General features: G+C 38.1%; 1 protein-coding gene across 3 annotated transcripts in view; it reads left to right on the forward strand.

Annotated features, from left to right (window-relative positions):
• PTPRN2 (protein tyrosine phosphatase receptor type N2) overlaps positions 1–21717 on the forward strand; it is a 675251-nt gene that overhangs the window by 240799 nt on the left and 412735 nt on the right. For all 3 annotated transcript variants that reach the window (XM_064445017.1, XM_064445019.1, XM_064445018.1), the window contains 2 exons: positions 1988–2150; positions 15814–16288. In XM_064445017.1, coding sequence (XP_064301087.1) covers positions 1988–2150; positions 15814–16288 — 638 coding nt within the window. The remainder of the gene's footprint in view (positions 1–1987; positions 2151–15813; positions 16289–21717) is intronic.

Raw genomic sequence — 21717 nt, forward strand, 5'->3', positions numbered from 1 at the left:
TAAAAATTCAGTTGAATTAATAGGATTTTATTAAAGTTGTCATCAAATGAAACATAATGCTTTGTTAGACTGTTACATTTGTATTGTTTAAAAGTTTATAACATAAAATATTACATCTAATGTGGAATTTAAACACAATTTGAGTGCAACTGCTGTCTCCATATGAAAAATGAGAAATCTTAAACCCCAGATTTTGCTTCTATCACCAGTGTGAGTGAATATATACTGTAAATAATGGCTTGAAAACCTAACCTAAATACTGTCGTCTGTCTGTGCATTCAGTTCCCATTAGTACCAGTGGAAATCTATGGGGCAGAATTTGGTCTGGTATTTGTATTTTCCCTTTCTTCTCAAAGCTAGCGAAGAAAGGAGAAGATAGGTGTTGGAATTACTCGATGAATGAAAGATGAGTGTTTGAAATTGGGATACTTTCTATGACAAGAGCCTCTTTGGTTTAGTTCATCTGTACTGAAGCAGAAAGCGTGCTGCCCAGCTCTTCCTAAAACTGTGGAACAGTTTTAGTCTGGCTTTAGATTGAAAAGGAGGTGGATAATGTTACCTGCAAGTCGACCCTCCATCGTAAGGCAGAATTTAGAGCTCTGGAATAAGAGAAAAAGACAAAGAGCATGAGGAGGAAGCAAGACTTTATGGTGAAGTATATCACGATCGCTATAGCGCTCTGTGCAGTAAACCTTCCTTTTCCTAGAGTTTGTGTGCCTGATGGGTAGCTGGTTGTTTTACACTGCGGAGAGATGGAGGGGTGTTCTGGTACTTCAAACTGAGCAACCCTGTGAGCACTATTGCTTGCAATCCACCACAGTAAATTAGATTATTAATTACATTTATTGGTATTAAATTAGTCAGGACACCCATTTGATACAACTGTGAGCATGGAAGGAAGTCTGTTACTTTGTGCATAAAGTAATGTAATTAAACCCAAGATCTGGAAAATGACATAATGGTGCTTTCTCAAGCTGAGTCCCTACCTAAGCACCATGATGTGGGCTGTTAGAATAAAATTTTGCTTATAGTGACATGGAGATGTTGAAAGTCAAATGGTGCCTCGTCTCCCTGAGCTGGAAAGCTCTTCCACCTGGAATTGTTCTTCACTGAAGAAGTGTGTGGGCATGTGGGTAGGAAATGGTGGCATCAAAAAGGTGATTTCTCTCAAAACAATGTCTCATTAACAGGGAAGAAAGCAGACTGGGAACCCTCTCTTTGCTTTCTTGCACAAGGAATAAAATAGTTACTGGTGTTGACATTTAAATTATCATCATCATTGACATGTTGTTGAGATAGATGAGGAGAGCCGGTAATAATTCAGATTCATTGCACGCAGCACTCTGAATCCCATATAAACACCTCTACACTGCTGGATTTTAATCACATTTTCAGCTTTTCTTTGCAAACGTTACCAAGATCTGTCTAAGCCAGTAAGAAAACACCACTACTCTGTGAATCCCAGGCACATGAGAAGATCAGAAGAGATACTTGTTCTGTCTCATTATTCTGTTTTTATGCCTTTTGCTGGGGCTGACTTGCTCAGTTATTTCTGCACATCCAGTAGTCTCACTGTATTCTGTAAATTGGTGCAGGGCCCAACTGATGTTGAATCTCATCATCATCCAGCAATATTTTAAAATCTTAGAACCATCTCCTATTTTTGGGGGTGCAATTTAATCATGCATATTTTCTTTTTACAAGCATTTTCTTTTCTTCCAAACATGGCTTTGCCTTGATGTAGGCATTTTATTTGATTTACTGTTGGATCATTAACTTTGATTCATGTAATAAATTGTTAATAGTGCAAGATTTTTGACTGCTTTTGCTGAAACTAAATTTTCTATACTTTCGTGGTTGCTAAGCTTTTGAGTCACTTTTTTGTTACATATGGAACTAACTTCAGTGGTTTGCAGGGCCTTTTTAGTTGGACACTTTGTACGTTGTACAGGCTGGTAACCTTCTTTTCCTTGCTTTTGTTGTGCAGGACTTTGGGACAGAATGCAGATAATGAAAGAAATTATGATCTGGAAAATAATGTGAACTTGGCCAAGTCTCTTCAGCAATATCTTAAATACCTGGGTATTCTCTCCCAGTCTGCAGCTACAAATTTGTATCCAAGGCAGACGAATGACAAAGCTGCTGTCAAGGTAGTATTTTTAATATGGTTCCTACATTCTGTGATTTTGGCTTGCTTCTCTGAATTCTCCTCATATTTCAGTTTTCCCTTCTGTCTCAAGACCAGACATTGTTTCTTACTGCCTCCTCCAATTGACTATCATAACTGCACTAAATTCTCTCCAAATGAAGTGAGTCAGCTTCAGCATTGTAAACGATAGAGCTCTTCTAATCTGGAGCATTTTACCTGAATTAGGGATGGATTGTGTGTGAGGAAGGAGGAAGACTGGGATAAAGGTGGTAATGTCTTCACTGGATGATATGAAACCCTTCCTACAGCATCTGAATGTGTCCTCTCCAAAAAGCTGGCTTGAACTACCCTTTGAATTCTTGCTGGTGTTTACAGTTCTTAGGGTAAAATTAATATAATCTTTGAGCAGGTTTTGATAATGGAACAGATGAATTGTGCCTCAACATTTCCTACTTCTTATTGATCGTAAAGGAAGCCTATTGTGACCAATTAAGGTTCATACGTATACATTATAAATATACAGATAGCTAGGAAGACAAATCACAGCCATTAAATCTTGAGTATTGGTTGTGTTTAAAAAGCACACAAATGCCTATATGAGAACTAAAACATTTTTTTCTTTGCTAGAGAAAATCTGTCTTACTCTAAGATGGAGCTTGATAAATTTATCAAAATGATTGGATGAAGGGGTTGCATATGACAGGCCCTTATAGCCCTATATCTTTTGCTCAAAAAATGCGTTTATCCAAAGCACTCTATTGTTTTAAAGAAATAGGCTGCTGTTATAGTGATCCTTTCAATAAATTGGTATGTGCTGTTTGCATGAATACGGTGTAAATGCAATAACATTAGCTAAAAAATATACTGAAATTTTAGGAAAAAATCAGGTAAAGAAAAATAGTGTCAAAGCCAGACTGCTAGTTTTTTCCGGGAACTAACTCAGAGACACAGAATTACTGCAGTGTATCCACAACAGCAGCTCCCAACAACAGTATCAGTTGTATCACCTACGTAGTCATGGTATAACCAAAATGTTATTTATTGTCAGAAGCCACGAATTTCCAGTTTCACTGATTGGCATATATAATTTACGGTTTGTGGTGTATGTCATTAGGCGTTCATCTGGGGTAAGAGAGGCCTGCAGGCAGCAGCAAGGCAGCTTTGGGGATGGCTGGGTGACCACCTTCGTGGTACGTTTCCCCCACTCTCTACTCATGGGTGCCAGCTGCAGTGAGTATGCCCTGCTTTGAATCTGGCTTTCAGAGACAAGAAAACTTGCTCAAGAAGTATTTCAGTGGGTCTGGTGCTGTCATGCAAGTTCATAAATAATCCATATGGCTAAGACCTTCTGTGGGGAAGCCTGCTGTGATAACACCACCCACCAACCTTATCGAGTGTTGCTATGGAGATGGGTACTCTGAAGCCTGGGGGAGTGGGATAAAGAGGAGAAAATCTGGAAATGAAGCACGGATAGGAGCAAACTGTACACTTCTATTTACTAAAGAACATTTTAAAACAACAGACATCGAGTTAGATGTATTACCTATAATTTAAAACTAAAGAAAAAGAAAAGGGAAGATTATCTTAAAAATTAGTAATCAGTCATGAATTTTAAATGATCCCGGAGACATTTCCCTATCCTCTGCAAATCAAATGCAACTGTTACTCTTTAAAAAAGAAGGAAGAGGGTCACTCTATTTCTACCTTGATTCATTGGGTCATTAATGGGATAACATTTAAACAAAAGAGAAAACAAGATTTTTGCGACTCCTGGAAGAAGAAAAAATATAAAATTTAACAATTTGAAAAGGGTAGGAAGGAAAGTAACTGCAAGAGCTACATTTGATATGGTCATACCACCTGAAATTAAAAATGGCTATCTTATGCACTTTAGTTGCATGCTTCAACAAAATCTTCGTACCTTATTTTTGTATTTCATATATTGATAAATTATGAACCTACATCAAATAATTGTAGCAAGTTCTTATCTTTTTAACTTTCTTGCACTTTTCTGATTAAAAATAAGAGTAAGACAGCGGTACTTTACCCTACTTAAACTTAGAATTGAAGCTTTTGGGCCTTTACCCTTCTTAAAAATAATTTTCTTTCAAGTATACATTTACCTCTGTCACTTCATTCTTGCTGTTGGGGAGTATGAGACGTAACACTGCTCTGGTTGCTTTGATACCTTACCTGCTATGAAGTATAGCTGAATCTTGCAGAAATTTAGTGCTTCTAGGCAGACTTCTTGAGTGGATTCTGATTTGTTCCAAAACTGTCATCAGAGGACTCTGGCCAAGAGATAAAACAAAGGAAGAAAAAAGACAAAGAGGCTTTAAAATATTTGTTATACTCCAAAAGTGTTATTTAGTATCTTAACATAAATATTTTTAATCAAACAGTCTTACAAACTGTTCGTCTTCAGTTTTCCTAACATCTTCCGCATGTAGTATCAGAATAAAACTACAGATCTTCATCATTACCAAGTAGAGAGGACACATACAGTTATGCATAAAGTTGTAAAATAAGACATGGCAAAACCTAAAGCAGGTAACCCTTTTTCCTATTGCCTTTGTTCAAACAGCTGTCAGTTTGAGGCTTGATACAACGGTGACAGAATTAACACTATTAAATTTAAATCATGTGATGGACCAAAATTCCTCTAATGTCCACCATTTATTCCAAGAGCTTCTCCAAGTGATTTTCGAAGCACTTGAAGTTCATCACTAACTTAGATTTTTTTTCTCTCAGTATTTAGACAGTATCTACTGCAAGCTGAAATCCCGCCAGTTGATACTTACTCTGCCTGTGGATAAATAGCAGTAAATCAGAAGATTTGGTGGGTCTGTTTCCTGAGGATTACAGCTGTAAAGAACATTTCATCTTAGTTCAGCTGAAAAGAGATGTTCAGAAAACGGGCACTTGGTGGCATTTTTTACTTCAGCATTATCTAGTGGATTTTTGTGTTGGGTTCCCCCCCCCAGTGAAGGTTTTACCATTCACAAAATGCTGCATTATCAGTCTCTGTGATTCCTTTCTACCAAACTTGGTCTTAGTATGGAAAATAACATATAGCTAGGCAGATACACATAATGAGAAAGTTTGTTTTATCTTATCTACTGAGCCAAGAAATGCAGATGCTTCAAATCACATGTGAATTCCCCTGCTCTTCTCCCCTCCATTTAGAACAAACCCCTCTCATAGAAAAAAAAAACCCAAACCAAAGCCCTGAAAAAAATGCTATACTGTCGACATTCCTACAGAAACTGACAAGCAAAGTTTTCTTGGGTTCAAAGGGACAGCACATAGCTGATATTACTAAAGCTAGTCAGCTGTAAAAGGAGAGCTTGCTTGCTTTGCTGCTGATGGCATCCCTGCTGGTGAGCTCTGTGTGAGCGTTTGCATAGCAGGGCATGTGGGAAGCCTTGAGGAAATCTTTAAATAAAGGAGGTGGAAAAAGAAAAAAAAGCAGCTATGTCCACAGCGACCGTTACAACAAAGCAAAAAGAGAGGCAACAAAAATGATCAGTATGGAAACAAATACTCCTGTTGTCGCTTTTCACCAGCAGCTAGGTAAGGCAGTGAGGAGTGATCTTACATTATAGTTTTTCACAAAGTCCAGTTGCCTACAGTTGAATAGTTACAGGAGATTACAATTATACTGCTTTCATCTGACTGAGAGTAATTTTTTAGTCATCACAGAAAGAGAAAAGGATTGAAATGTGATCCAAGTGTACTAAAAAGTCTCAAAATCAGGAAGAAAATAAAAATAACTCACCTGGAAGGGCTTGGTTTTTTGTTGAATTGGCTATCATTTTTTACATATTCTCTTGCCTTGTGGTAACAAGGCAAAAGAGCACTGCTTTGGTAACACAGAACTGCACTGAGCTCACTTCAGACGCGGTGGCTTTAGCAGGCAGCAATCGTGTCCACTGCGCCACATGGACGGACTCCCTCTCCCCCGCTCTTCTGATCTCCCAGCTCCACTGTGGATGCCCCAACGGCTCCTCTGGGAAACTTTCTGGACAGGATGCAGGAATAAGAAGTTGCCTGCTGCCCTTCTGCTAGTGCTGCATTTCTTGCTGCAGGGGTCTCTGTTTTATGGTTTAGGTTTTTAGAGTAGATGATGTGTGTAACTGCTCTTCTTTCATCTTGACTTGCCTCTGAGGTCTTCAGATATGGGTCCTACCTGCTGCTAAGGTCTTCCTCGGGCTCATGTGCCACTCAGGCCCCAGTATGTAGTGTAGGGAGGAGGAGAGAAAATGAAATATCTCAGAGTGTTCAGGGAGTTTAATGCATTTTCTGCCCTTTTTTTTCCTCCTCTGGGTTTTACTTAGTTGCATTCATTTTTAAGGTAAACTTTATGTATAAATAGTGTGATTGCAGAAACCTCCAAGTGTCAGGTATTATTACAAGTTTTAAAGCAAAGTCTTTGGAAAAAAACAGAATCTCTACATCAAAGAAGTCACTAATACAGTGAAAGGTCTTTGCAGAATCATGAAGGGAAAAAGGGACAAAGTGACCAGTTAGCGGCAGAGGGGTATGGCTAGTTGTGAGATCAGCAGTACAATGGTGCTGAAAGGGGAGAAGATGCAAATAAAAACTGTTGTGGCAGAGTCAGTTTGCTGGAATCTAGATGGATATGAAGGACAGGCAAGGCATTTGGTAAAGCTTTTATTTTAGTCCTCAGTACAAGAGGGAGCCTTCCACTTACTTTCCCCTTTCACATTCAGGGAAGAATACTCATAGCTTTGCTGGGTTGAAAATCAATTGTCTGATGCTTTGTAATTGATCTTCTGAAAGAATAAGGATGTGTGATAATTATTAAAAAGGATTACTATTTATTTTAGAAAATCTGTGTGCACAAGTGCTCAAAGATGTACTCTGAACTTATCTGCAAATAATAATTACTGTGATTAACTAGTAAGAAATTAGGCAGTCATTGCTTATTTTATCTGGAGCTTTAATTCAAAAAAGTGGGACCCTTATTTATCTAACACCGATTAAAATACACTACTGAATGAAGATCATCAGAAATTGATTTGATGGCCGCCTGCTGAAAAGCCAAAAACCTTTCTGCAATATGTACATTTAAATTCTGCTGTTATAAATGTAAAATTTAGTATTTCATATATGTGGGATTATGCGTAAGAAAAATGTGATTCACCCTGTGCATAAACATGTTCATAGAAATATCAGGAATAATTGATAAAGGAGTGTCTCCCTGAAGCTACAAAATTGCCCATCTGTCAGCATATCTATGCAACAACCAATAGAGTAATATCTGAACATCTCACAAGCACTGATGCATTCATTTACCTAATGCCATTACAAAGTAAGGAAGAACGAAGACTCCTATTTCACAGGCAGATTAGATAGCTTTTCTAAGGCCCTGCAAGAATTTTTTAGTAGAGTGTAAACTAAAAGCTAAGACTCAAATCCCAGATAAGTATTTAATCTTTTGGATCATTCTCCCCTCCATGGTTCATTTCAGAAAAATAGAAACATTAAAGTCCTCTTAAAAAACAAACATAAAAACAAACAAACCCCAAAACCCAATAGAAAAACAGAGCCCCATAAGCACTGGAGCAGAATCCATTTGATCGAATACAGATGTTTGTATTGGCGCAAGTCAGCCTAAACTCATTTATGGTCAGCAGAGAGAAAAAAGGAATTTCCAAGCTGTGATCCATCCATTCTAATTTAAATATATAAAATTAGATGTGGTAAATTCTAGCCTGCATGAATCTGGTCTAGATAGCCATTTTTTTCTTGGAGGACTGGTACCCATACTTTTGAAGATGTAACAGAATCATGGCTACAATATCTAGTAAAACTGCAACCAGGTTGTTTGCAGCATGAATACACAGTTTGGCAATCTAATGTGATCTGTGATTTAACTTTTGAGCTTAATAATTTGGCAAGTCAAGATTCTAGTGCCACTGCACTTCAAGTCTTAGACCCAACACCTGCCTTTACCTACAACATATCAGTTTATGTATGATGTAGTGACAGAATTTCCACATCTTAATATAAAAATCAATTTCCCTTATCACAGAGCTTGCAAAAATTTGTAATCTTGTAAAGGTGAATTATTTGGACAATGATTTGCAAGATGCAAGTGCTGTAGAAATGACACTATAAATTATTTGTGTAGGCTTGGAGGCTTATTTAAAAGACCAATTCATTAATTTCTAGTAATTTCCAGATGAAACATAGGTTGTTAGTTTTAAAATCTCAAAGGCTCACTGGACAATACGATTTGCTTTGTTTTCAGATCCTTCGCCACCCCTTAAAAATTAACTGGTTTTTGCCAAATACCATGTGTTTGGAGTTTTTGTTTCTGCCCTTTTTCCTGCAAGTTTACTATTTGTCTTGCAACTATTTAGTCACTGTACTTCAGTACACTGGGCTCAGTAAATAGAAGATGGTGGAGCTGGTACGAATGTGTATTTCATATTTATTTTTAGGTCATACTTATGAAATGAGAGGATGGAGATCACAAAAATTTAAATTTATCTAACCTCTGTGTGAACATGCTGATGTATATGTTTCAGGACAATGCAACATTTCTTTTTTTTTAAATGAGGAAAAAAAAACCCTCACCTTACTTCTAGCAGTTGTCCAGGAAATGATTGGTTGCTTTCCATGGGGTTGCAATGCAATGTTATAGACATGGATCCTGCAGACCTCTGTCCACTTGATTTCTTGGAGTAAAAGTAGTCTTTAGACTCATATGTTAGAGTTATAAATATATTGAATTGGTGCTAATGTGCTCAACTTTTGGCAGATGAAGATCTTCATGTTTCTATGTAAATCATCTTTAGATAATGAGTTAGCTCAATATACCAGCATATGCCTACAGAAAATGTGTTTAAACATCAGTCACTGAAACCTTAAGTAACAGACTTATTGACATATGAGCAAACTGTTCTTAGGCAAGGGAAGCTGATGAACCCTGATATATCTAACAGCACTGATGGCAATGCCACACAATTTCTGCCATCCACTGGGGGTTGACTGTCACTTTTTGGTTCCTATTACTAATGTTAGATTGCTGCTGAACCCAGTAGCCTGACAGAGCTGAAGCTGCTTCAGCTCCATGTCCTCACATCTAGCCCGTAGCCAGGTGGAGCAGGTACTGCCAGTAAGCACCATGGGGCCCATGGTCTGACTCTGGCTGTTGGCACTCAGACCTCTATACACACACATGTGCACACAGAATAGAGAGCTTCTCATCCAGAAAAAAGTTAGAAATGAAGTTTATTGAGAAGACAGGACAGACTGTGGTGATCAGAGACAAGACATGGTCAGACAAGTATACTGGCCAGCCTGCTTGCATGCCACTGGACCCTTTTACTCCCTTTTCCTGCTGTTTACCACAGCTGTTTCCCAATCCACCTTGATGCCTCCCTCTCTGGTCCTTTCTCTAAACATCCCATAATATGCCTTGTACAATGACAAGACTCTCTTCTTGGCATCCTGTAAGGAGTCCCACACCCCTGAAGGCAGAAACCCCTTCAATCTGCAGGGTGATCCAGAGAGCTTCTCCCACTGACCCACCTGGTGGGTGGCACTCCTGGACATCATGGCTGATGGCTCGCTGTGATGGCCTGGGGAGGAGCCAGGGCAGGAGCCCCTTGGCATTGATCAGTTTATTGGGGATCATCCATCGATCATTTTTCTCTGCTCCTTTATGTGTGGAGACAAGCCATGTGTAACCCAAATATGTAAAACTAACATTTCTGTTTGTGGTGGGCTAATGATGAATGTCGAGGAAAGACAATCCAGCACTCCTTCCACGCCGAAGGAAATACTTTAGAAACTTTGTTTTAACCCATAGGATGGAGATTTGTCAGAAACAAAGAGAACAACTAGCAGTTAGTCATGAAGTCTAAAGCTAGCCAGTTCATCCGCAGTACAAGAAATGGCAACTAATGATAAAAATCTCTTATGCAGGAGAGTCTATTGGAGAAGGTTGAAGGCTAGGCATGCAGCTAAGAATATTCCAAAGGGGGCTAAGAGCGGCTGGAAACATTTGAGTCGTAAAAGTGAATTTCTTAAATAGTCACTTATATATTTAATAAATCAATATATTTATCCTCTCTCTTTTTTCTTTTGTTTTGGAGGGTTGATCTCACAAATCTCTGTCAACCAAATTACAGCAAAATAAATTATTGAATGGTATGTGCTCAGACCCCAGACAATCCTGTAACACTACAGTTTCACAACCAGAATTAGGAAGCAAAGTCATCACTAGTTTTGATCAAAGGAGACTCTGAGGACCCCTTTTGCTTGATCAAGCTTTTGACACTGCAAACTACAGGGTGTTAATTAACGATCTTTGCCATCCTTATTTCTCTGATGTAGTTCTTAAACGGTTTCAAAGCCGTTGCAATTCTCGGAAAGAAAGTAGGAGATAGTTACAGAAAATTATTAGTGAAATAGTAGGTCAGATGAGATGACTAATGGTGCCTGTTGCCTTAAGCCTGTGAATCCAGCAAAAGACCGTGGCCTGATGCTATCCCATCACCGCAGAGGCACTCGTTTGGCCTGTTTACCGATTTCTGGATTCTGAATTTGTCTTTCAAGTTCTTGTTTTATATGCAGTGATTTCTTGCGTAGTATAATGTCGTTACCTACAGTAAGCGAAAAGGTCATTGTCAGCTGGTAGAAAAGGCTTTTGCTCCACTATTGCTCAGAAAATGGAATTCTGTCCTTGGTTTTACCTATTATTTTCAGACAAACCTAACACTGAATTTGCTGCAGAGTGTGTAACGTCAGGTCTACAGCCCACAGAGGCTTGTAAAGAGGAGTTCCCCCTTTCAGCTAGCTTGAAGCTAGCTGGAAGCCTGCTAAGATATGGTCCTGACAGTGCAGCGCTATATGGGAAGAGCAGCTCACAGACTGAGAGAATTAAGGCTTTGTTAGCATAGGTCTGACTACTTCAGCTGTGAGGCTCTGAGGACACAGCTGCACGGCTTACTCATCTCCACCCCAGGGACTTTTGCCCTGTAATCCACTCCAAGGCACCCACTTGGCCCTCAGGTTTCATTGTTGGCCGGATTTCTGTCAAAGTAAAGGGAAATCAAGATATACGAATTCACAGCCCGCTGTCTGATCTAGGAACCAGGCAGTGCCACTTGTGCTCCTGTTTAGTTAGGGGTTCACACGAGTATATGCTATTTCCCATTTAGTGAGTTTACACGAGGCGAGTGTGTGGCGTTTGCGAAGTATCTAGACTGCTTCTAGTAGAAAAAGCTAAACTTCTTTCACTCCACACAGTGAGTGCATTTTTGGTAGCCTTTGGAAACTTTTATGTTATCCCACCGTTGGTGAGGGAGGGCCTGGTTCCAGTGTTTGTTGTGTTTTTCTTTTCTAATTTTAGAGAGCATGCCGCCACCGTCTCAGACAGGCACAGTAAGGTTTATAGGTGGAATCATGGTCCAAACGAATTTAGGAGGTAGCAAACATGAATTAATATCTGAAAATGCATCAAACAGAAAAAGCTAAATGAAATTGAGGGCGGACGACTTCTTCTTTATTCATTCCTAAGGGATTTTTTGTTAGCCCTATATGCCTTCAAGATTTACCATCCTCAAGAAAGGAAGTATTTTGTCATAAATTTAATTCCATTCTTTCTGCACTTGGGCGAAATATTCAAATCAATCTACTCCTTAGTGGCTGAATTGAACAGCATTTGTCTGTGCCTTGGGTCGTATGTATCTAATCCTGCCCTCTTTTTTAGTTCTTTTTTTTTAAAGGGAACATGTAGTCCATAGACTATTGCACAGTGCATCTGCAGGGTGTAATTTAATGTGCCCTTCTGTGAACTTTCATGCAAAAAATGTCAGTTACTTACATACCTACATACAAGACACTGCCCTAACAATTCCATCTCCAGAAAGGTTAGTGTGGGGTTGGTTTTTTTTTGATAATGTGTGAATTATTGAGGTAGCTTATTTGAAAGGTGGTAAAGAAGGGGAAAATCTTGTGCAGATGGAGAAATACTTTTTAAACTGAGGTTTTAGCAATTCAGAGTACTTTTTAAAGATGCTGTATCAGCGACAGTATCTTATTGAACAGTATCTTATCTATTGAAAGATCAATTATTCCTGATAGTAATGGGGACTTGTATTCTAACCCTATTCAGTATAAGCCAGTTATATAGTAACTAGAATATTCTTTCGTAGTTCCACACATTTCATTTAATGTTTCTCTTTTTTCTTTCAGTTACTGACAGTACTTTTTATAAATCCATTTTAATCAATGTAGAAATTAATTTTCTTTTTAAATTTTCGTACTCCCTGTTTTCCTCTTCTTCTCAACAATGTTAGCAGCTTCTCCAATTTATAGAATTTACAGATTTTTCTTTCCACTGACCATGGATTATGCCATTTAACTTTTAAGTCAACCTAGCAATGTCCATGTTCAGGAGGTTAGATTGCAAAAACACTTCAAATAAGATTAATCACAATGCTCTGCAATTGTTATTGATAACTTAAGGTGTAAATTGGCACTGCAACAGATATTTTTCTCCTCTTTTTTCTGTACAAAACATATGTTTTTCTCTTGTGCCACACCGCACAAACCCGTAGTCTAGGTTCATATTTATCCACACTGCAATTTTACGTGGATTTCACCTTGCATATTTCAGTTGACACATATGTTTTTGGTGCTGCGTTTTGTTTGAGATGAGGTGGGAGCACTGAGGAAGGGGACTTTTTGTCGTCCAAGTTGAGGTTTGCCATGTCACACGGCTCTGAGACCCCTTTAATTAAGTCAGACTAAGCTACATCAGATGGGCTGGTATCTGATTGCACTGTGAAGACAGCTGAGCTGTTGGTGCTGTACTTTAATTAGAACTTTTAATATTTCATCTCTTACTACCAGAAGTGTGACCTGTCAAGCTGCTGAGATGCTGCCCCTTCTTGATAGAGATGCAGCTCTGAGCCCAGGACTGGCAGTTACTTATATCCAATTTGTTTACAGTCGCTTGGTGTTTTTGTTGTGGGTTTTTTGTTTTTTGTGTTTTTTTTTCTTGATGTGCTGCTTGTCTGCAAGATCTGTTAATGTTAAAGGATATTTGGACTTGTTAAAAGCTCATCAAAAGCCAGCCCACGTCTCCTGACCGTAACTTTTCACAAGGAGTTTGAGAGTGTGTAGCGGTTTTGCTCCCCCTAAGACTTGATTTACTAGTAAAGCTTTAGAGACAAAAGAGGTAGCTGCATATAGGACAGAGATCCAGATTATTTTATAGTTACGCAAGCTGGCTTGAGCTGACTTAATGTCCTTCCATGGCTGAATGGGGAATGTCCTCTTCCTCCCACCATGTTTCCCCCTTTCCCAGCATCCTGTTCTTCCTTCCATTGTCCCCAGAAGTTCCTCCAAAAGGTGGCAAGGTAGGGAATACAGGGGTGGGAAAGGTAGATGGAAATTTATGTGAATTCTCTGTAAACTACTTGGTATGCCTGGGACTGCTTTGTGCCATCCTCTGCAGTTCCTTCTAGGGAGCGAGTATCATTAAGAGTTAATTACCCCATGCAAAGACCCGTTGAAATTGAGTGATAAATACATACGACTAGTAGTTTTTCACATCTAGTATTTGCTATTAAGTACATAAACAGCGTTCAGCTTGTATTTTGGTGTTGATCAGAGCAGTGCATACCCTGCAGCTGGTGCACTGAACCGGAGCTACGTTGCTGCTGTTTGATACAGTTCCCAGGGGACATTAAAATATTTCATACGCAAAGCTGCTTGATCTCTAGCTTTGTATTCTTTGACACTGTCTTAATCTAGCCCAATTTCTTGGCATCAACAAAACATGTTTCTGTGTTAAAGACAACCTGCAGAAGTCAAAAGCCTTGTGTTGGTGGATCACAAGCCAAAGAAGCCAAAATGCCTTTTTTTCTGTAATAAAGTTGCATAAACCATAAATCTACAAATCATTATATGGAATCATGGAATGAACCTCTTCAGTCATTTCTCAGGGGGAGGATAACCGTCTTGGAAAGCAAGGGTTACAAATATATATTATAAAATCAACTGACTGGTATCAAAGGAAATAAAATTGTTCACATGGAGAGCAAAATTATTGTCCTTAAATAAAGAACTAGATAAAATCTAAAAGTTTTTATTTGTATCTGAAATGCTTATCAGCCTTACTTATTTTATCTTTACAAAGTCCATTAGGAAATAGATAAATAATTATTTTTCCTGGCTGAATTCTACTAATTGCTCTCCTCTGGAGTGTATAGTCTCTGCACTCTGGATGTATTTTGCAGCTCCTTGTGTCCTAAACCATTCTGCTATCAGTGAAGAAGGACAGTAGTGATCCACTATAATTCATAGCAGTGAGAGCTGAAATAAATTTCCCATGTTGTAATGTAGTTTGTACAACAGTTTAACCAAGAAACCATAGGTGAGAAGCAAGACCCATTCCTCAACACACATACAGTATGTGATGCAATTTCAGCAAAGTGTCCTGAAGGAATTATAAACAAAAAATCTAACTGGAATAATTCTTATTATAAGTAAATCTTTCCAGTTTGTATTTTGTATTTGTATTTTCTATTTGTATTTAGAAGGGAGAGAAGGAAAAGGGCTTTTTGAAATTATTTGAGAGGGTGGAACTGGTTTGTTAAAAAACAAAAAATGCTGCTTTCAGGTTGTGATCATAACAAAAAATGTCTCTAGGATTAAATTATAATAAATGTAAATTAAAATGCAGTAAATGTAATACTAATTAATGAGTTTATATTTTATGTGCTGGATAGAGGTTTAAAGTACTTAAGGGGAATTTAGAATTTTTCCTCAAAACTAAGTTTCATAATTACAAAAAAAAAAAATAAATGAAAACTGATGTTGCCTTGCAATGCGAGATTCCCAATTGATGCATCCTTGAAAATCTGAAACTAAAAATAGAAAAGCCTGGCACAATTTTTCCACTTTTTCTTTCCCAGCAGTTTTTTCAATTAAAATGTGGGTTTAGCATGATTTAAACATTTTATGCATTCTTGTTTACTTTGCTGAGTTGTTTTACTTAAAAATAATCAAGGAATTCAAGACCAATTTATTGGCTGTTTGTGCATTTCTTTATACTGTCAAAGAACTTATTGATTAGAGTTGTAATTTAGTGAAAAAAATCAAAGATTAATGAAATATTTGATTTTTTTAAACTTAAAAAATATTATATATGTATAAATAGTTTAGTTTCCTCAGTGTTCTTTAAAAAATGGCATTTTTATTTTGACTTTCCAGGTTTTGGTAAGTTACCTGAAAAAAAAAAAAAACCAAACCATTCTTAGAAGTCTAGTAAAAAAAAACAGAGAAAGTGGCTTTACTAAATTTTCTTTATCCAACTGAATAAAAGTAGTGCAATACATAGTTAATGTAAGGTTTGCATTTTAACATTCTCTCTCTAATTTCTTTCTCTTTCTTTTTAATAATCTAACAAACTGTTTCACAAAATTTGTACTAAAGTGATACTGCGTCTTTAAAGCAAACTTACTAGTTTGAGGTTTGCGGTCTACCTATGTGTTACAGATTCTAATTATTTTTGCCTGATTGGTAAAACACCAAGGGTTATGCCTGTGATTCCTGCATAGCAAAAATTACAATGCAATAATTACCCAGTCCTTTTTTCCACCTTCTACTCTCCCTAGAGCTACATCTATAATGATCCTATCAGGTACTACATGATGCAAAAACCCAAAGAAAGAGCACCTCCTTCGGCCCATGCATCAACGTCCCAACAACAGCATGCGGAAAATCTCCATGGGAAGACCTTCAGCCAGCCTCAGCCAGACAAGTTCACGCCAGAGTCTGAAATGGGGCTTGACCAAAAACCTCTGATGGCTGCACTGCATACGCACATCACTCAGAACTTGTCAGCACAAAGCAATGACAAAAGCTCTCACAGCAGGACTAAAGGGTCTCACATTTATGCTGATAGATTGTACTCTTCACAAGTCGGTCCTTTTGATGGAACTTTTGCCGAAGGAAGAGCAGAAGATTTTAAAATGAAGAAGCTGTTCCAGCCAAGACCTCCGTCTGGAGTGCTGGGGCCAACCCCTGAAATGCTGAATCACAAATCTGTGTCCCAGGATGATCCAAAGGACCCTCTGAGTGTAGTGGATGGTAAAGTTGATATTTACTTATTTTAACTTATCTGAAGTTTCCCTCATGTTCACTGAGCATTTTTGAGAAAAAAAAAGAAAAAAAGAAAAAAATTCAGACATTCTGATATATCTCCTACTATTGGCATATTTATACCTACCATAATACTCACAGTAATAACATTCACCATTCTAAGTACTCTTTCCCTGCAAACATCTTCCCACATTCTTCAACCCACCTTCCATATGAATGCAGAAATGTATGGCACTCTGTAAGACGTAGCATTTATGTAACTTGTTACATTTTCAAAGCATTTCACAAACAGCACATAATTATGGGTGTATCTTTCCTATCAAATCTGGTTTTATGCTTGCATCCCATACTATATATAGGTAATATAGTGATGCCTGGTTTTTTTTCCATTTCACTGTATTCAATTAGAAATTCAAAAGCCATGGGTAAAATTCAAAGTTAGACACAGATATTAACACAGACATAAATTCTGGCGCAGAACACAGAGAGGGGAGGAGTCTGTCAGTTATCTGGATAGGTGGACACAGAGTAATACAAGAAGGTGGGGTTGGTTACAGCTGCTTTTGTCTGGACATTCTATAACAAACAACTCATTTGCTGGATTTTCATCTTTTTTGGCTAATGCTGCTTAGCTGTGACCAGATCCTGATTTCTTTTCTATATGATAGTTTGACAAATATTTAAATGAAGATGGAGTGTAACATCTCACAGGATACTGTGGTACATTTTAAGCGCTGCTTTGTAAGACAAGATGGGTCTTCACGTCATGGCTGGGGATCAGGTAGAGTTTAGAAAATAATTCTGATTCACTTTGTTGTTTCTCTAAACTAACCTAACTATTGATCTTATTCCAGTGGTTCAGAATGCCTGAAAAATGAAACAGTTGATCCTCAGCCACTCCCAAGCAGTTACATCTGCTACACTGTGGTCACCACTATCCCAATGGGTTTTGGTGAATCCTTCTGTAGTTATTATAATCCGTAAAGTCTAAATTTTTTTTTGGTTGGTTTGGGGTTTTGTTGTTTGTTTGGTTGGTTTTTTTAAACAGAACACACAGAAATGTCAAAGCTGCAGCATAGGAAATATAACGTTTGCAATCTAAAGGATGCTCAGAAGTGAAAGCATTCTTGGTATGGTGCCCAGAGATAATAGGTTTCAAGGAACAAACTATAATGTAAAATCAAATCCAGGTGGCACTGTAAGTCTCTTGCACAGGTTAGACAATTTTGTTGCTAGACTCAAAACAAACTAGGCACATGCTGGTTTCATTATCCTCCAGCTGTTCCACTTCACCTTTCCTGGTAGGAGCCAACGGGGAAAAAAAATGCTTAACACTTAGAGGGAATAACATGTTTTGCAATTCATTGCGTTGTACTGCTTTGACTTCACATACGTAATGTGCCCTGTAGGAACTTCTTCCATTGCATTAGCTTTTAAATGTTGCATGGATATAAAATTATGAATCGTTGAGTAGGAAATAATAAGGTTTCCTTTGTATTCCTGAGCCACTCTAGTAGTCTCATAAGGAAGTGGTGAGGACAGACCCAGTGTATTCGTTGTTTAAAGAGCTCTCCATTGGAGTGATGATGGTTTGGAATCCGATTTGCCAGGCTGACTGTGCCACCTCTTTCTGCTTTTAACCTTTCTCCAATCTCTCTGGTGCTTCAGGATTTTTGTCCTCTTGTGGGTTGTTTCTCTCTTGCAGTCCCTAAACCACAGAACAGTTCAAAAACTGGGAAGCATGGGGTGCAGTCACATGAGCTCAGTTCTCTGCTGCATCTGATACAGGATTAGGCAAAGGAACTTGACTGGGATAACAGTCCAGAAGGTACTGAGCAGATTAGCACTGAGAATTGCTGCAAAACAGTGGCAGGTAAATTAGCTAACAAGGCACCCTGAGGGAGAAATACCAGAGAAGGACACGTGGAGCTATTTTTCTATCAGATTTGGAACCTATTACCTCTAGGAGTAGCATGATGTGCGTGGGTACTGCCTTTGTAGTCACTGTGCAATAGCAGAATCGTTAATCTGTCTTCTGCACCAGCCTTATTTAGAATTTGGCTCAGTTTTAAGTGACTTGTTCTAGTCTACTCACTTTTGGTGTATTAAGTATTACAGAACACATCTCTCCATTGCTTTGGAAAGGTCGCAAAATTAGTAATTCAGATTTTTTTTTCAAATAATAACAGAATTCCATGTTTATAGAGGAAAGATATTTTTGTATGCCCTCTGTATTGCAAAGCTGTGGTGACCAACCCATATGGTGCTCAGCTGTTGAGGATAGCTAATATGTGGTCAGTAGGGTGATGAGGTAGAAGATGACAGATGCGCCTGTGGGACTACTAGCAAAGTTACTGCTGCCATACCATTCTGTCGCCAGGCAAGGTGGCTTTGGCAGTTGCGTCAATGGAGTACGCAGCATCATTTACATGCTGTACAATAAAAAGCAGTTTTCCCTTGCTTGGCTGCTACTGTCACCTACTAGGGGAATTCTACTGGTGAAGCTGATATTAAAAATTATATTATCTAAGATATATGTGCCTTTACTGTCATCACGGTTCCAAGGCAATTATGAAAGGCAGTTTGCCTTCTTCAGTTTGGAAGCTGGAGCTAAGGGAGAAATCTGGTTTGTAGTACAAGCCCTGAGAAACATGGCTAAGCGTTGCTGATTCTGTTTAGGAGGGGGTCAGCAGGAGAGTGTAAAGGCTGTGTACAGGCACATGCATGTTTGAGTACATGTGCTGCCTAAGTGATGTGCCATTGCAGTATCCATCTGCTTTTTGGTCTTTCTCCACAATATTTTCTTATTTTAATAAATTCATAATAATGTCTTTAAATTAGCCAAAGGTGTTTGTAAATAGATGCACTGATATTTGTGTATCAGCCTTATTCAATAATACACAAATGATATACTAACATGGACAAGTGCCATAATAAGAAATGGAAACATCCGTATTTAGCATTGACATGTAGTAACATGTATCAGTAACCTCAAGAAGGTAGCAAGACTCTTTATGTAGACCTGCATTTCACCAGGCTGTTATAGACATTTCAAAGACTGTTCCTGCTACTATACTGAACCCATGATGCTCCTCATACTTGCTAGCTTTGATTATTGCCTTTGGTCCTTGACATTTGCAATCACACTGGTAGTTGTCCAGTAGAGGTAGCATTTAATGGCTAAGTTTTACTCACGTTGACACAAGTCTGTATTTAGGAGTTTGTTAGATGAACTGTGTCCAGGCAGCATTCATCAGGGCAGGAGCAGCAGCATCAGAGGAGCAGGGTTTATTTAATGAACTAGGAGGACCTGCAGTGAGCCTGTTAGTGTTATCTGGCATAGGGCCTGTGACCACTCATTTTCTCATGTGATTCCCCACCCCCTTCTCCCATTTCCATTTTGTTTGAGATTTAGACTGCTTTGTTATTTATTGACTATGAACCTGTGGAAGTGGACAAAAAGCTAGTAGTGCTACATTAATATAACACTTTTAATTATATACGTCCTGAAATATAATTCTGTTTTAAGATTTGTCTTCAAATATTGATGTAATGGCCAGTGACTAGCTTAAATAAAATTTAACAGGCAAACACAGATGCAAGTTATTTTTCTGAGGCTCAAAACTTGATTTCAGCTTGGAAACCTCAGGTTGCTGATTTTTCAAATCAGAATTTTGATCTACTTTTGACTTGAATCAATTTCAATGATTCATAAATGGATGAACGTTGTACCACTTTTACTCAATGATGCAATTGGTTTTAAGCTGTTTCATTTGGAATTTGCTTCAAACACATCCCTATGCATTTTGCTAAAAACTTCATAGTACTACTAACCACTCTTTTAAAGTATTTTAAGAACCTTAGTACCATATTAAGAAAAGAGGTAAAAATTCAGGACTCCAAGTAACGTTAATACTGAATACGCTTGAGAATCTGAGAGTCTAAATTTTGAAAAAATAGAGCTACTAGGTAGGTAAGTGTTTCTGAATTTTTTTCATAAATCCAGTTTCTTGGTAAGATGCTTCCTAATAGCTTGAAAATCACAGTAACTGAATGGCATTCTTCTCAATGTGTTATGGCTAGAAAACAGGGGTTCTAAGTCAAGGGAAAAGAAATGTGGTTTCGGTTCTGAAGTTGAACATAGAAAAAATGCTTCAAAAATATTTTAGGAAAGTGAGTGATCCTAAAGCAATCAGTATCATTTAATAGTGTAGGAAAATTATCTGGATTGTGAGAAACTCATGTTCAAGGCTCTAATCAGCTGGCTGGGCATATTCTCTTTTCTTATGCCTAGAATTGGATGTTAATGAATGATGTGTTTGTGACTTAGAAACACTTTGTTCTCGGTATAGATGTTTTCTAAGACTGTTCCACATTACAAGGGGGTTAGAAATACAGTGGTGGATTCTTGGTCTGCACTAAAAATTATTATGAATATTTGTGAATATTATTCCACATAATTGCAAACCCCTTCAAAATCTCATTCATAGATTGTTAGCTGCTGCACGTCATGGGTTATTCATATCAATGGATAAATGGCAAAAACTCTTGAAAAAGAGAGTCACTGAAGTCACCACAGTTTTCATTCTTTTGTAGGTGTACTGATGTCAGGTAATGAAATGGTCTTGCAAGAAAACTTTTTCCTAATGTGATGTGTCTTGCAATGTGTCTTTATGCATGTAGGTGAAAAGTTTTAGTTCTGATTTGGAACTGACATATATTCTGTCTTTGCTTTGCTGACTTTATTAGCTCTGCTTCAATAATTTAGGTTTTTCTGTCAGGTTATTGTCTGATAGTTCTATAAAACATAAGAACAGAAATGATACATAAGCAAACACAAGGCTTCTGCAGTAATCTGGCAGTGCTGGTATTTCCTACAGTTTAATTTCCTGCATTGCTGCTATGTGTAACATCTTCTCCTAAGGACTATCTTTCAGGTAGCTGTTGTGCTTCTTGAAAAAGTTTCCTGAACTCAGTTTTATCAAGCCTAGTGAAAACTTTTGTTGCAGTTTGGAACAATTTGCTCCTGTAGATTACCTTCCTAAACAAAAGCATTTGGTCATTATGTTTTTAGTATATTATTGAATTCATAACAGGGGATGGGTGCAATACATGAAATGTGGAAAGTATTCTGCATTTTCTTGAAGTGTTACTTGGCTTCCATCAAACTTTAGTTCAGATTTTGCTGCCTCCAAACATCTTGGCCCAGAGAGTTGGGCATAGGTCGTAAGAGTAAGCCTTTGGCTCTCGGTACTGAACACTTGCTTTTCTGTACAAAGCATTCTGCTACGTCAGCATGGCACCATAGTCTTTGTTGGCTGCCACAGTCTGAAGCAGCATGATGGCTTTAACCTATCTTTTTTTGTTGATAGTCTCCCATAAGTGTGTTTAAAATGATGCTTTTGTAAGTAAATTTC

The sequence above is a fragment of the Phalacrocorax carbo genome, chromosome 2 (genome assembly GCF_963921805.1).
Source record: "Phalacrocorax carbo chromosome 2, bPhaCar2.1, whole genome shotgun sequence".
NCBI lineage: Eukaryota > Metazoa > Chordata > Aves > Suliformes > Phalacrocoracidae > Phalacrocorax > Phalacrocorax carbo.